This window comes from Salvelinus sp. IW2-2015, linkage group LG8 (genome assembly GCF_002910315.2).
Source record: "Salvelinus sp. IW2-2015 linkage group LG8, ASM291031v2, whole genome shotgun sequence".
NCBI lineage: Eukaryota > Metazoa > Chordata > Actinopteri > Salmoniformes > Salmonidae > Salvelinus > Salvelinus sp. IW2-2015.
Window position 1 is genome coordinate 33,605,377 of NC_036848.1, and position 16,629 is coordinate 33,622,005.

The window sequence follows — 16,629 nt, forward strand, 5'->3', positions numbered from 1 at the left end:
CATGGGCCTCTGTACGCCTATGTAGATATTCCATTAAAAATCAGCCGTTTCCAGCTACAATAGTCATTTACAACATTAACCATGTCTACACTGTACTTCTGATCAATTTGATGTTATTTTAACAGACAAAAAATTTGCTTTTCTTTCAAAAACAAGGACATTTCTAAGTGACCCCAAACTTTTGAACGGTAGTGTGTGTGTGTCTTTCTTTATTTTTTAAAATGTATTATTCTTTATTTATTCAGGGTCAACCCATTGAGACCAGGGTTTCATTCTCAAGGGTGCCCTGATCACAGTAATACAACAATCAAATACAATGTGAAACCAAACAGCAATCAATGCAATGTAAAGTTTTTTTWAAAATTCAGCACAACATTAAAGAAAAATAGTTACATTCCTCAGCTACTAGGTCCTCAATCAACACTTTAAATTCCCCGAGCGGCACCAGAACATACAATTGCAATTAATTTTGGACAGATAACAGTTTCAGTGTAAGAGATACAATATCTGCATAAAACAAAATATTAGGTTAGGAATTTGAGTATTGTAAAAAATACAAATGTTTATGTTAATCCCTTCAGAGTACGGAACATAACTTTCTATTACAGCACTTTGTTTGTCAAAGCTCAGTTAAAGGAGAAAGATTTCTTATGTAGTCAGCCATTTGTCTCCCAGCTGGCTTTGCATTTTGATACAATCTAAGGCCTATGTAATCCACTGTCAAGATAGACTGTTTGTTTCAGCAAAACGAATAGGTTCTCTCCCTCTCGCCAATATTGTATGTGTGTGTGGGTGGTAGGGGGGGTATTCCCAAGGAATGGATTTTTGTGAGGATGTTCATATCTATGAAACAATGTTGTGTTATTTTACCGAATGGTTGCCTGCCTCATGTTTGACTTCTAAAAGCTTGATCTCACTAGTGGATCTACGGTCATACTTCTTCCATCACCACTTTTATCTCGTGTTTCATCACAGCAGCAATACTATAATAATTGTTAGGAACTCCATGTGTGCACTGATGTAATTGAAATAATGTCACATCTCATGCATGCCTTGGAAACTATATTTCTGAAACTGAGCCTTTCTCAGGCTTCTGTTTTGGTCTTGAAATGGCATTCTTGGGAGCAGTAAATATCCATATGATACTTCCTTGTTTGTGTTTTATAAGCCAGTTACAGAAGTCCTGCTTCTCTCAAAGAGAAATAGTTTTTTCAGTACATCTCATAATTATAGACTTCATCCATGTATCTGGTTGGTTGTGGTGGCCCAATTTCCCTCAACCCCAATACTTGCCATTAGAACAAGCTACTTCTGAGCAATTCCACGGTCATGGAATTACGCTAAGACTAATACTTTTCACTTTAAAATGTATGCCAAACAAACCATACAAATCTATGTACATGGACTACTTTTAARGATTTACACAGAACATTTGACCCAAAACAATTTTACTGGAAGAAATGTGCAGATGAAAAGTTTGGTAGCAGAATTAAGGTAAAATCTCCCTCAGTTTTTTATGCGACCACATTTTCCAAAAACTCTTGTTAAATATCTGCTCCGAATTAAGATTCAAAGATGTCTGCACTGCAGAAAGGATCAAATCAAATGTTATTGGTCACATACACATGGTTAGCATATTTTATTGCGAGTGTAGCGAAATGCTTGTAGTGAAGCGAAATGCTTGTGAAAAGTTTCTAGAAGGACTAGAAGCGAGGCAGCCCTCTCTGTCGGCGCCATCTTGTTCTCATAGGGGGTGTCAGTTATGACATTACAACTTTAGTTAAAAAAAAATCTAATTTGGTTATTTAACTACAGTAAGTTAAGTGGATTTACACACGGTAACAATATTACGGTAACAGAATTACATCACGGGTCCCTACACAGAAATGAATAATTATAGATATGAATGTCATTCTCTTAAATTTTATTTGTCACATGCGCCAATTACAACAGTTGTAGACTTTACCGTGAAATGCTCACTTATGAGCCCTTCCCAACAATGCATGTATCCATGCTTTCCACCTGGCTACCCCTACCCCGGTCAACAGTACTGCACCCCCCACAGCTACTCGCCCAAGCCTTCCCCATTTCTCCTACTCCCAAATCCAGTCAGCTGATGTTCTGAAAGAGCTGCAAAATCTGGACCCCTACAAATCAGCCGGGCTAGATAATCTGGACCCTTTCTTTCTAAAATTATCGACTGAAATTGTTGCCACCCCTATTACTAGCCTGTTCAATCTCTCTTTCGTGTCGTCGACAACTACTGTGATTATTATTATTTGACCATGCTGGTCATTTATGAACATTTGAACATCTTGGCCATGTTCTGTAATAATCTCCACCCGGCACAGCCAGAAGAGGACTGGCCACCCCTCATAGCCTGGTTCCTCTCCTAGGTTTCTTCCTAGGTTTTGGCCTTTCTAGGGAGTTTTTCCTAGCCACCGTGCTGCTACACCTGCATTGCTTGCTGTTTGGGGTTTTAGGCTGGGTTTCTGTACAGCACTTTAAGATATCAGCTGATGTACGAAGGGCTATATAAATACATTTGATTTGGTCTGAGATTCCCAAAGATTGGAAAGCAGCTGCGGTCATCCCCCTCTTCAAAGGGGGGGACACCCAAACTGCTACAGACCTATATCTATCCTACCCTGCCTTTCTAAGGTCTTCGAAAGCCAAGTCAACAAACAGTTTACTGACCATTTCGAATCCCACCATACCTTCTCCGCTATGCAATCTGGTTTCAGAGCTGGTCATGGGTGCACCTCAGCCACGCTCAAGTTCCTAAACGACATCTTAACCGCCATCGATAAGAAACAATACTGTGCAGCCGTATTCATTGACCTGGCCAAGGCTTTCGACTCTGTCAATCACCACATCCTCATCGGCAGATTCGACAGCATTGGTTTCTCAAATGATTGCCTCGCCTGGTTCACCAACTACTTTTCTGATAGAGTTCAGTGTGTCAAATCGGAGGGTCTGTTGTCTGGGCCTCTGGCAGTCTCTATGGGGGTGCCACAGGGTTCAATTCTTGGACCGACTCTCTTCTATGTATACATCAATGATGTCGCTCTTGCTGCTGGTGAGTCTCTGATCAACCTCTATGCAGACGACACCATTCTGTATACTTCTGGCCCTTCTTTGGACACTGTGTTAACAACCCTCCAGGCGAGCTTCAATGCCATACAACTCTCCTTCCGTGGCCTCCAATTGCTCTTAAATACGAGTAAAACAAAATGCATGCCGATCAACCGATCGCTGCCTGCACCTGCCCGCCTGTCCAACATCACTATTCTGGACGGCTCTGACTTAGAATATGTGGACAACTACAAATACCTAGGTGTCTGGTTAGACTGTAAACTCTCCTTCCAGACTCACATCAAAGATCTCCAATCCAAAGTTAAATCTAGAATTGGCTTCCTATTCCGCAACAAAGCATCCTTCACTCATGCTGCCAAACATACCCTTGTAAAACTGACCATCCTACCAATCCTCGACTTCGGTGATGTCATTTACAAAATAGCCTCCAATACCCTACTCAATAAATTGGATGCAGTCTATCACTGTGCCATCCGTTTTGTCACCAAAGCCCCATATACTACCCACCACTGCGACCTGTACGATCTCGTTGGCTGGCCCTCGCTTCATACTCGTCGCCAAACCCACTGGCTCCAGGTCATCTACAAGACCCTGCTAGGTAAAGTCCCCCCTTATCTCAGCTCGCTGGTCACCATAGCAGCACCCACCTGTAGCACGCACTCCAGCAGGTATGTCTCTCTGGTCACCCCCAAAACCAATTCTTCCTTTGGCCGCCTCTCCTTCCAGTTCTCTGCTGCCAATGACTGGAACGAACTACAAAAATCTCTGAAACTGTAAACACTTATCTCCCTCACTAGCTTTAAGCACCAGCTGTCAGATCAGCTCACAGATTACTGCACCTGTACATAGCCCATCTATAATTTAGCCCAAACTACCACCTCTTTCCCTACTGTATTTAGTTATTTAATTTGCTCCTTTGCACCCCATTATTTCTATCTCTACTTTGCACATTCTTCCACTGCAAATCAACCATTCCAGTGTTTTACTTGCTATATTGCATTTACTTTGCCACCATGGCCTTTTTTTTGCCTTCACCTCCCTTCTCACCTCACTTGCTCACATTGTATATAGACTTATTTTTCTACTGTATTATTGACTYTATGTTTGTTTTACTCCATGTGTAACTCTGTGTTGTTGTATGTGTCGAACTGCTTTGCTTTATCTTGGCCAGGTCGCAATTGTAAATGAGAACTTGTTCTCAACTTGCCTACCTGGTTAAATAAAGGTGAAATAAAATAAATAAATAAAATCCTGAATAGGACTGACCACATTTGGTCAGTCCGGACCAAATCTGAACCAATCATAGACGTCTGTTTCACAAGTTTGGACATCACAGTAGAGCACAGTATAGTTCAGTACAGTACAGAAGAGTAAAGTATAGTACAGTACAATACGTTGTACTGTACTCTATACTGGACTCTACTGTACTCTACTGCAGTGGTTCCCAACCTTTTTAGGTTAATGTACTACCAAGTACATTTTCCTCTGCCCAGAATACCCCAGGAGTACCCCCTCATGTGCATTTTACCAGTAAGTCCATGGTCTCTTCTCAGTACCTCCTGTGGATAGGCCAAGTACCCCCGGTTGGGAAACTCTGCACTACTGTACTCTACTGTGCTTCACTGCACTGTACTGTGCTGTCCAAACTTGAGAAACAATCATGTCTATGATTGTTTCAGATTTGGTCCGTTCACCAATCATGGACGTTTATGTTTGGGCCAAATCAATGCCCCCAAAAATCMAAGTCGATAGACGTTAAGGCCGGTCTGAACCAGCCCAGAAAACGACGTCTGTGGACATTGAAATCAAGGCCATGGTGGACTGACCAAATTTCAACATCTATGGACGTTCGACATCCAATGTTGTTCGGTGGGTGCGGATGCTGGTTACAGTAAATGGAAAGAGAATGGGCTCTTCGGTAGGTGTCAGTAAGAGCCGGGAGAGGTATCACCGGAGAGAGAGAGAGAAGAGAAAGGCAGAGAGCGAGAGAGAGAGGGGTTGTCCAGACTAGTGTCGTCACGATACCAGAATTTTTACTTCGATACCAGGTTTAGTATTACTGTCAAGGTTGTGCGCTACTGGTACGAAGTCAGGTGCAGGAGAGCAGTGAGTTGTGATCAGGCGCACTTATTTGTCAAAAGCACGAAAGAAAGACACAACTGCATCCAAAATCCTCCAGCCACAGGTAAAAGCCAATAAGCGCAAAAACACTCACAAATATACAAATGCATACAACGGGTCAAAATACGATACCCGGGGGAAAAACCAGTCTGGCGCATCACACTAAACACGTAACAAAACAATTTCACACAAAGACATGGGGGGGAACAGAGGAATAAATACATGTAGTGAGATTAGGGAATGCAAATCAGGTGTGCAGGGAACAAGACAAAACAAATGGAACAATGAGAAAATGGAGCGGCGATGGCTAGAAAGCCGGTGACGTCAACCGCCGAACGAACAAGGAGAGGAGCCGACTTCGGTGGAAGTCGTGACAATTACGTAACTCGATACCTTCATGATACCCAATACCAAATCGATGCCAAAACGATACCATGGGAGAAAAGGATACTGTGCCTATTGGCATTTTGTCTGGTGGTAATGGGGCTACCTTGACAAACATGTCAGAGTGGTCATACCTTCCTGTGTGGTGTCCTGTATGTAAAAAGAGTTCCCTGATCCTGGTGCAAAATTCACAGATGTTCTCCCTCCCTATATTGACTAATACCATTAAATTCAATAATTGACAACACAAGTAAAAGTTGTGTCTAGTAAAATTTTATGCTGAGTGCCAGGGCTCTCCGTTCAGAGACATCCGTATCAAGCAATTCTGTCAGTCTGGCCTTCATCACATCATCTTGCAAGTCTCCATGTGCCAGCTCCATAGATGCATCTGTGAACAAATACACACACAGTCACTGTTCTATTACCAATGGCAGGTAGGATAGGTGATATCTGACACACAAACAGCTACTATGTTGAAGTTTGAACAAGTCAGACTGAACCTACCTAATTCTATTCTCCCCGTCGACGACTGTTGGTGAGCAGGCAAGAGGTGAGGTCTTTGTCAGAGCCCCATTTATGGCATGGCATTGTAGATCAGCTCCTGGCCCCTCATCAAAGATACTGGTCTGTTAAACACACACACTAATGCACAAGCACTGGTGCGTTATCCATTCATGGTGCTTATGATTAGCATGGTGGAACCAATCTGATCGCTGCGTTCACCTTTTTATTTCCCTTCAGATATCATGATATGTGAAGTGAAATAGAATGTCGATCAGGCTGGTTCCACATGTCCTGGACTTTAAATGCATCTAATAAGTAGAGAATAAGCAACAAATAATGTCAGTTTACATAAATTATGTTTCACAATTGGATTATGAAATGTATCAAAGTAATGAAGTAGGTTACCTTCTGTATTTGTACATATAATGAGACTGTGACAGGTGAAGGTTGCTGGCCGGATACTTGCCAACATATGGCTGACTGTTCCATTCATAGTAATACTCACAGCGAAGGCATGTCTGCATGATGCTGATGAGCGACCCCTTGCTGGTCTTCTCTATGCTGCATGTTTGGCTGCAAACTGGACATCTTGAACAACTGCAGCAGGGTTATCTTATGAGGTGGTGTTGACTGGAAGGGCCTGTAGTAGGGGGGTGTACAGTGTAATAGACCGCAAAGTGGTAAATCACATTTTGTTTTAAAGAAAGGACAAAGATTTTTGCTACTGCACTTCACAACCAYAATTACTCTTTGTTGTATCTGCATGGCTGGGGAATTAGCCTACTATTTATCAAGCCTGGTGTTTTTAATACAACTTTTCACATAACACATTGCTGAACATGTTATGATACCCACCTTTGCTCCTTGTGGTAGGTCCTGGCATCCGTTCAAGACCAGGGGATCAGTCTGGCACCCAACTGTGCACTTTGTCTAACAGAAAAACAGGGTCAAGGATTGTCATCATCCCTCAATTATAAACATAGCTTTAGAGAGAGCGTAATCTTGTTTGGAAGCTAAATTCTGTTCTTTACAGATGTTGACTGACTGGCTCTAGATTAGATTAGATTCAGGCCGGTGACGAAGTTACACTATGCAACCATTTGCGACATGTTTTGCTAAGGCCCTGGGTTGGTTTGAGTTTGTTGCCACTACTTAGTACACTGRTGTAGTCAGACATCAGTTAGCTCGTACCACGATATCTGCATCCAATATATATTTGTGCCCTAGACATGGGTTGCATCTCGGAGGCTAATGTGACTGTTTCATCTAAATTGCACGAACTTAGTGGCATGGAAATACGATGACATTGCTAAAGTAGGCAACTAATTAGAAGGAAACAACTTTACCATATTATGATGTCGTCAAATTTACTTAAGCGAGATGGTAATGTTGCCATTACTGTTACTAACAAAGTTCTAAAATATAGCTAGCAATGCTAATGTTAGCTAGCTAAAATATGGTGGTCCCCTCTCTTAGTTAGCTGGCTAAAGTTAAACTGCATTTAAAGTCAAGCAAGCCAAATCTGAGTTGTATTAAGGTAGGCTAACATTAGCCAGCTGGCTAGGTAGCTAGCTAGCTAACGTCAGCTATGCTAGCGACGATAATGATGATCAAAATATACATAACCAGATACATAACTAGCATTCTATGGTCTAGCTACCGGTATACTCACAACCACTGGGGACCAATGAACTCCAACCACTTATTCTGCATGATAGGGTCATTTGGCAGGGCATGCAAACCATAGTTGTTGGTTGTACATTGTGTTGGAAGCATGCATTGCATGGTCAATCGGTATATGGCTTTTCAGTCTCAAATAGCCATGATCCTTTGAACGCGTTGGTTGGGGGCGATGAAACAATGGAGTAGTGATGGGTCGTTTGCGAACGAGTTGTAGGTGAACGTTGGGAGCCGGCTCGCATATCAGAAGAGCCAAATCTATTTATAAAAAATTAAGATATGAATTATCAAAAGATTTAAATGAATAGAATTAACTATTTCAAAGAACGAAAAAATAAATAAAATAATATAGGCCTAAATGCTCAAGCACACACACATTCTTTCTGACTGTCTGCTCAGACTAACAGCCTCACCTGTTGTTCCTGTCAATCAGARACCCAGTGTCAACCAATGAACCAAAGATGCGTGAGGGAGGGCCGAGCCAACTAACACAGTCACACCAGAGAGAAGCAAATATAACCACAGGACATGTGACAGAGTTGATGGAAACCCTATGTTCATTAATGGACAGAAAGTTCCACCGAATGGAATATAATCACGTGCTATCAGAAACCGCTGCACTTGACCCRAGGRTTAAGAAGTTAGCCTTCAGTGATGCCAGAGCGATTGATGAGGCTCTTTAAAGAATAACCTCAGCAGCAGGGAGGGACAGCAGTCAGCTGGCTCAGGCACCAAGGCAACAGGAAGAAGAGGGATCAGATGGAGCAGAAGCACCAGCAGTAGTGCCACAAACATCTGCTGTTTGGATGCTGTTTGACGAGAGAGCAACTGGGGATGCAGCACYAAGGAATCCCTCAGCAGATGCCATAATGGAGGTCCGATCCTATTTGGAGGAGCCCCTGCAAAGATCTGCAGATCCTCTGAGCTGGTGGAAGAACAAGGCCTCGGTCTACCCACGGCTTACTAAAGTCATGATCGAGAGACTCTGCATAGTGGCCACATCCGTTCCTTCTGAGAGGGTCTTCTCGAAAACGGGACAAATAATTACTGAGAGAAGTGAGGCAGCTTGCGTTTCTGAATGCAAATCTCTCATAAAAGCAAAATATGGTCAGCATTGCTGTGTGGTGCTGGTTATAACATGGCAATAAAGAAGAGAGAAAAGAGGGACCCGTTTAATGTTTTAAACGGGATGCTGCAGTTTTGCACATTGTGATTTATTTTTCTTTGATATGGTGCAATATTCTATTATGCTGTTCAGATGGTATTCGTTTTGAATGGTTAGATTTATATGCACTTTGTTTATATACATTAAAAAGTTATACTTTAAATGCAGATGTTTAATAGCACTCATTTTCATAACAAACCAATGCATTTTTAAATACATTGTGGTTAAGGTAGGGTATGATTTAATTAGAATTGTTTAAACACCAATCATAGTCAAACTATCGCAAACTGTTTGACTTGAAAAAATACAAAACATATATTTTTTTTAATGAGCCGTTTGGGAGCTAAAAGAGCCGGAATGCCCATCACTACAATGGAGCCCCATTCAATGAAAGGAACCGAAGTGGGCGGAGGGGTGATTTGCACGTGGTCTTGGCAAAAGGGGGCATGATTTGTTGACATAATTGTAATCCAAACCCAACCTTCATTTACTTGTGACGTACTCAGGTTCAAAACTCTGTTTTAGACGAGACTGACTTTATGACCAAAATGATCCTATTTAGACTTTTTGCAGTCCATTTTGACACCAGAATAAATGTTTCTGACTCATTAATGCCACACAAGCCTTTTCAAAGGGATGAGTTGGTTTTTAGGGCAGTCACTTTTTAATGAATCAATTCAACAATCCTACAATCAATTTGACTTTGGTAATAACAATCTAACTCCATAACAACATAATGTTAATCATTTATTTGAATGGTAAATCTATCGCTAAACAGGGTGAATCAAGATGTAGCTTAGGCCTATTCACAATACAGATGGATGCATATTCAATAGGAGTGTGTGCATGCATTGAGTTATTGAGCTTGTTTTGGCTGATTTCACAGGGCTACAGATGACAGACAAATCCCTTCCATTTGGGACTTATTTTATTTTATGGATCAACAACATTTGCATAGAAGTGGCTTATTTTATAAAGGTGCGTGCTTTAACCAGTAATGACGTTATTCACAAGGCAAGAGGGGGGCAGCCCATTGAACCCCTATTCACACACACAGTCAGTTCCCAGAGGTAATAGATCATCTTTGTGAGAGGCGTAATAGAAAGACCGTTTTGGTGGCAATCAGCTTTGAAATCAGCATATWTTGCGCTATGGTTTGCATMTTATCASAAACATATTACTAGACTCGTGAATTGATGTTAGCTTCAGCTGTAAACTTAAGCTAGCGCTCTAACTGGGGCGGCAGGTAGCCTAAGTGGTTAGAGCGTTGGGCCAGTAACCGAAAGGTTGCTAGATCAAATCCCTAAACTGACATGGTAAAAATCTGTCGTTCTGCTCCTGAACAAGGCAGTTAACCCATTGTTCCTWGGCCGTCATTATAAATAAGAATTTGTTCTTAACRGACTTGCTTAGTTAAACAAAGGTTAAATATATYTAGATATTTTTAAACTAGCAAYGAAAGGTAGCCTAACAAAGCTGGAAGCTACCAGTATCTTCTTGCATMGTAAAGTTATTTTTAATCATTCATGGACAGTGTTTTGTAAACAGTAATTAACAGTAAAAAAAAAAATCTACATGCCGTGTCGCATTATTCAAGTGTGTTAACTTCTGTGCAGCATGACGCAGCCCAGACTCCCAGTGCAGGCTAAGTGGAGCAGACACGGTGCACTCGCGCTGTAAGGGGGACATCGGCTGCACTGATAGACAGACTTGATATGTAAGACACATTTTACGGAAGTACCGAAAGAAACAAAAATTCCAGTACCGAACGTTGTTTTGTGTTCTAGTATCGAAAAGGTACAGAAGTTTGGTATACCGTGCAACACTAGTGTAGACTGCTTTCACGCTCACTTTGACCACCAGACAACAGAAAGAGAAAGAAAACAGTTATGAGCTGAACATAACAGTATGCCAGTGGGAGGAAGGACAGTAGCAGGTAACCCAACTGGGGTTTGTTGCTGCTATGTTTTCCCATTGTAGCCAATTCAATTGCAGTAATTCCTTTTACCGATTTTATTTATATATTTTTTTATTTCTGTTACCGATTTGGTAACAGAATTACACGTTTTTATCACTTAATAATGAATAAACTAAATTGGTAGGTCTACCTTTTCTTGTTACTTCTGTGAACTTTCATTATCCTCCCTCATGGAGGGATTAGAAAAATATCTTACAGAAGCTTACAGAACTTCTCCAAAACGAAATATAAGTGTTGATATTAGTTGGCGGGCATCTTTACTTCAACATGATTATGTTTTGATGTATTTCTAAATACCTTTTAAGACTGTTTATGGAAAATGTTTTCTAAGACCCCTTTTCCATCTGTTTAACCAGAAATCAAAGCTGTAATTTATGCCTAATTTCTAAGATGTAAAATGGTTCAAATCTTTCCCCAAAATATAGGCTCTTAGCTTTCCTTTGACACCCAGTTTGATTTGCTCTTATGAACTTCACATGTTGGTGGTCATGCGTRCTTTTACATGGAAATGTCCTGCTTCAGTCTGGAGAAACATATGCTATCCATTATGGAAGCACTTTTCTGTCTGAGCTCCTAATTGAAACTAAGGTTGGACGGTATGGTACAGGGGGGCATTGGGAACAAGAGTTTGATTCCTGCACCCGTCGTCKGAAGGCCCTATAAAGTCTGTAGTAATGCTGTCTATCCATCTGGCCGTGCTCTAAAGGAGCATATTTTATCCTTTTATGGGAACCGCTATGTTTATCTCTGGGCTCTGACAGYGACACGTTTTCTGAAGCAAAGGAAATGAAAAGCGAAACGAAGACGRACAAACGCAACAGGTCAAACTGGAATCTATTGACTTTCAGTTAAAATATTACATGTGACACCAGTTACCATAGTCTTGTAATTTTATGTTTTAATTTAACTAGGCAAGGCAGTTAAGAACAAATTCTTATTTACAATGATGGCCTACCCCGGCCAAACCCGGACGACACTGGGCCAATTGTGCTCCGCCCTATGCGACTCCCAATCACGAGTGTGTAGTGACACGAGACTGTAGTGACACCTCTTGCACTGAGATGCAGTGCCTTAGACCACTGGATCACTCCGGAGCCCTGTAATGTCCATCCAAGTTTGTCTAAGTTATGTTATTTAAAAGACTCCAACCAAAGCCCCTTTTTGTCTCCATCTGGCCATATATCGCATCAGTATTCCCCTGAAAAGCATGCCAGGGCACCCTATTAATGCAGAATATCAAAGGCTCTGATTTAACTTGAAGCAGCCTTATGAGCAGTGGTATTTCTGTCCCTTCTCCCCAAACCCTCTTCAAAAGGACAGGCTGGCCGGCCACCAAGGGGGGTCGGTCCTCTGACACTKGCGACCACCTGGAGTTCAATACCTCCAAAGGAACGAATGGTTTCGCTCTCTTCTTTTTGTGCTTTTTCCCAGAATAATTTTTGACTTTTTGGAGATGAGTCATTGTAGTTGAAAGAAGTATACTCCAGGGATTTGCTGGGTCTATATTTGGTTTCTTAAAGAAACATTTGACTTTTCTATCTGCTGATTGGTTCATTTAAAGAACGTTGTAATAGAGACTTAGAATTTTGACATTCCTCTGATGATTTGAGGATGGATATACAGTGGMGTCCAGAATTATTGGATCCCTTGATAAAGATAAACAAAAAAGACTATAAAAGAAATAATACAATTGCTGAGCTTATATTTATATTGTATGCAACATTATTTTATACTAATATAGATTTTGTTAAACGAGTAATAAAAGATTATCTCAACAAGATGGGGGTAAAAATGATTATCTCCTGTTTTCAATAATCCGTCACTCTCTCCTTGCGAGGATAACGACAATGAGCCTTTTTCTAAAATGTTTTATGATATTGGAAAACACATTGGAAGGSTCTTAGACCATTCCTACATACAGAATCTTTCCAGATCCTTGATATCCTTTGTCTGCGCTTATGGACTMCCCTCTTCAATTCAAACCACAGCTTTTCAATGGGGTTCAAGTCCGGAGACTGAGATGGCCGTTGCAAAATGTTGATTTTGCTGTCAATTAACCATTTATTTCCTGGCAAAGGCAACCAGGTTTCTGTCTAAAATATCCTTGTACTTGCTTCATGATGCCATTGACCACTGGCATACCCCATGTGCGGGGGCTTTTGGGGGCTTTTGTGGGCCCCCTCGAGGTCGGGCCCCTTCTCCCCAGATAGCACACATCACCGAATGCATCCCCCGGGGCAAAATGAGTTCAACACCCTGTCATAAGCCATGGTGAAAATGTTCAGAATTACCAGAAATTAGCTTTCAAAAATGGCATGAGAATAACTATATAACTGCACATGTTTCTCTCTGCCCCATGGCAGTATGTGTAGAATTGCAGGAAATTTGCTTTAAAATAGCAGCATTTTCTCTCAGCCTCATGGTAAAATGTGTAGAATAGCATGAGATAGATTAGACGTTTATTGTCATGAGTCTTGCCCTGGAGACAGAACTGAGCGGTTTCCGCTAGATAGGCCAGCTGCAAAGTCAAAATTGGCTATATTGTAAAAATGATCTTTTTGCCTTAATTTAAGGTTAGGCATTAGGATTAGCAGTGTGGTTAGGGTTAAAATAAAGATTGTATTACTTTGTGGCTGTGCCAGCTAGTGACCACTGCAGAGCTGTCTACAGTACACAAGTCAACGCAATTAATGCCGACCTGCGTTTCAGAGCCAGATTTGACAGCTACAGAGCTAGGTGGATTTTGGTTGATGTATCCACCACCCACCTCCACTTCTAGCTAAAATCTATGCATGTGAATGTATACAGTAGGCTACAGCAGATCATGTCATTTAAAAATAACACATTTAAACTCTCAGTGCCCTGAATGCCCTATCTGACACTGTGCTGTGTGACTCTCTCTTCTGGGCTTCGTAGAAAAACAAAGCTATCAAAAGTGAAATAGGAACTCAGAACTGGCTATGAACTTGTTATATCATTGTTAGGACAGACTGAGTACAGGGGGGCTTATCTTGAATCACAATACCAGCGTTCAAGTGGTGCCAGTGGCACAGTGCTAATGCCTTGTATCTGAGTGTCATCTCTCAGCTCTCCGTACCTCCGAAGGGCAACAGCACCAATCTACCAGCTCAGCTAGGATTCGCTGGAACCGATGCCCTATCGCGAACCATCCTCCCACACGAGACAACATAATATAATTTCCAATCCCAAAGAATAAGGCCATATGATTTTTAAAGTGCCCACTCTCTCTATTATCAGCACAGTACGGATGAATATGGTATAGTGAAGCCAAAGTACTTCTGAAGCTGGTCTTTTACAGCAAATCGTTGGATGAGGCAGTTCTGGGTAGTCATAACAAGACCTCTGAAGTAAAATGCAGGGTAGTAGAAAGGCCGTATAATCCAGCCTCCCAGCCTATAAAGGAGGACTGGAGTACAGATAACAACTGATTATATTCACAGGCCCTAAGGTGTGGAGAAACAGTATGGTGATTTTTGCCTCAAATTACTGGTTGTGCAACACTTCTCTCCAAACTGACCTTTAAGTGCCTTTCTTTTCCAAACTGTTGACTGGATGCTCACATAGCGTTATTTATCGATTGAAGTTTGTGGACCTTTTTTCAAATGGAAATATAGAAAAAGCTTCATGTGAAAGCAGTCTGTCAAAACAGAACAGACGTTGAGCCACTCATTTTTGACGAGATTTGTTCATGTGAACGGTTCCATTTTGCTAATCATTCTCAATTCAGTGACTTTTCCCCACACTTCATTCTAGCTTCAGGAACAGAACGTTAAACTTTGCTTACACATCTCTTTCCATTCAATTCACAGGTCCAAGGACTTAATCAAGGAGGCCATTCTTGACAACGACTTCATGAAGAACCTTGAGCTTTCTCAGATCCAAGAGATCGTTGACTCAATGTACCCAGTAGAATATGGCAAAGACAGCTGCATTATCAAAGAAGGAGATGTGGGCTCCTTGGTGTATGTGATGGAAGGTAAGGCATTGTGCAAATGTCATGTTAACKTCCCCATGTTGAAGAGAACTCAAGCATGTTGAGTCCTCTCACATCTCACAGAGGAAACCTTTTTTGCGCTTATGACTTCACTCACTTAACAATAGACATGACCCCCTTGTTCTGTAGAATGCACTTTCCGTTTTGAAAGATCCCCCTATGTATTGACCCCCCGTTGTACCTGATGTCTAGTTAAAGAAAGAGCGGAATTAACCCAAACGGAAAGCCGTGTAGTGTATCTACTGTGGGATCTTCATGGTTAAGACCTTCTGTTCTCATCCCTGTTATTCGTCATCAGTTTAGTTAGGAGCAGATCTGGAAACAGTGATCGCTTGGCTTGACCTATAGATGCATTTCCAAGGAAGTGAATAAATGYTCCTCTGCTGAGCTGTTATCCACAATTTTGACTCCCTATGAGAAAAAAGACATTCATGAAGGAATGGAGTGAATCCATTGATGCCAGATGGAATAGAGTAGCATTTGCCATGATTGCTGTCAGCTGTTCCTTTCCTGTTTGTTGCAACACAGTTTCATAACCACTCCGAAATGTAATGCTATCTTATGCCGTGTTAGTTCAGCAGAACCAGAACAAAACATGGAGAATGGAGAGGGATTTGTGAAGTGTGTTATTGCAAGCTTTTTTTCATGTCCAGTCTATGTATAGCCAAATGTCCAAACTGAACTGAAACAGTTAAGAGCAACTTCCGTTTGCACTTCTGGTCAATGTTGACTTTAGCCATAAGCAGTGTGTGTTTTTGTTCCAAATTGCTTTTGTCCCAAATATTAAATGGTCCAGTAGTTATATAACATTGTCAGGAACTTYACTGCAAGATCCTGTTCTCAGAGGACCTGGGTCATTTTTTTTGGCAMGACATGCTGTCACTGTCTTGCTGTTGAAAATAAGACTTAAAAAGCCTGTTTACACCAGTTTCTTCCCGGCTCCTTGTCATTTCCTTGTAGCCTAACTTTATGCCACAAGGAGCACTCCACTTTTATTTGAATCTGATAACATGCTTTATGTACTTGACAGAAATTACTGAAAATCCATCTCCAAGTCTACTGAATGCCATGAGTGGTTCTTAGTCACTCTGTTACTGTGGCTCTGTATTRCACCGTGCTGCCGGGTGGTTCAGAGTGGTCCTGAGGAAGATGCTCAAGCTGATTTCAGAGAACCTGTCTTGGCTTGAGCTGTCATTGAGCCACACTCTGCCATTGATTATGAGTAAGCAAGGCAAATTCCCTAATCTGAGCACAGGTGCCCACCACGGCCGGGCAGAGATTAGCACGTAGGGATGCTGCCTTGATGTGGTTCAAGGTGTCCTCGTCGATGGAGCCATGAAGGATCTGGCAATGGGAGGAACATTTTATTCRTAGAGAAGTTATTCTCCCGTCTGATGGCATTCACCTTGAATGTGCCCCTTCCCGCTACTCTATTCTGAATACACACAATGGTAAAGTCTGAGGACAAGTTCGCTGACAAAAGGGAATTTCTTAAAGTTAAATTAAAATGATAAAAATGAATTTGTAGGAATATTGCATTCGTGTGAGGGTTCAGTGTAGGCATTGACTTGTTGAGAGTATCTTGCTGTGTTAGCAGACTGGTTCATTTACTACTGATGGACTTACTTGTTTCCCACCACGCGGTCTCTCTCTCTGCATGAGATGTGTTTTGTATTGACAAGCTCC

At 41.5% G+C, this 16,629-nt stretch overlaps 1 protein-coding gene across 4 annotated transcripts in view; it reads left to right on the top strand.

Moving 5' to 3' along the window:
* Positions 1 to 16,629, top strand: part of prkg1b (protein kinase cGMP-dependent 1b) — a 155,870-nt gene that overhangs the window by 18,974 nt on the left and 120,267 nt on the right. For all 4 annotated transcript variants that reach the window (XM_023993141.2, XM_023993140.2, XM_023993138.2 and 1 more), the window contains exon 2: positions 14,759 to 14,925. In XM_023993141.2, coding sequence (XP_023848909.1) covers positions 14,759 to 14,925 — 167 coding nt within the window. The remainder of the gene's footprint in view (positions 1 to 14,758; positions 14,926 to 16,629) is intronic.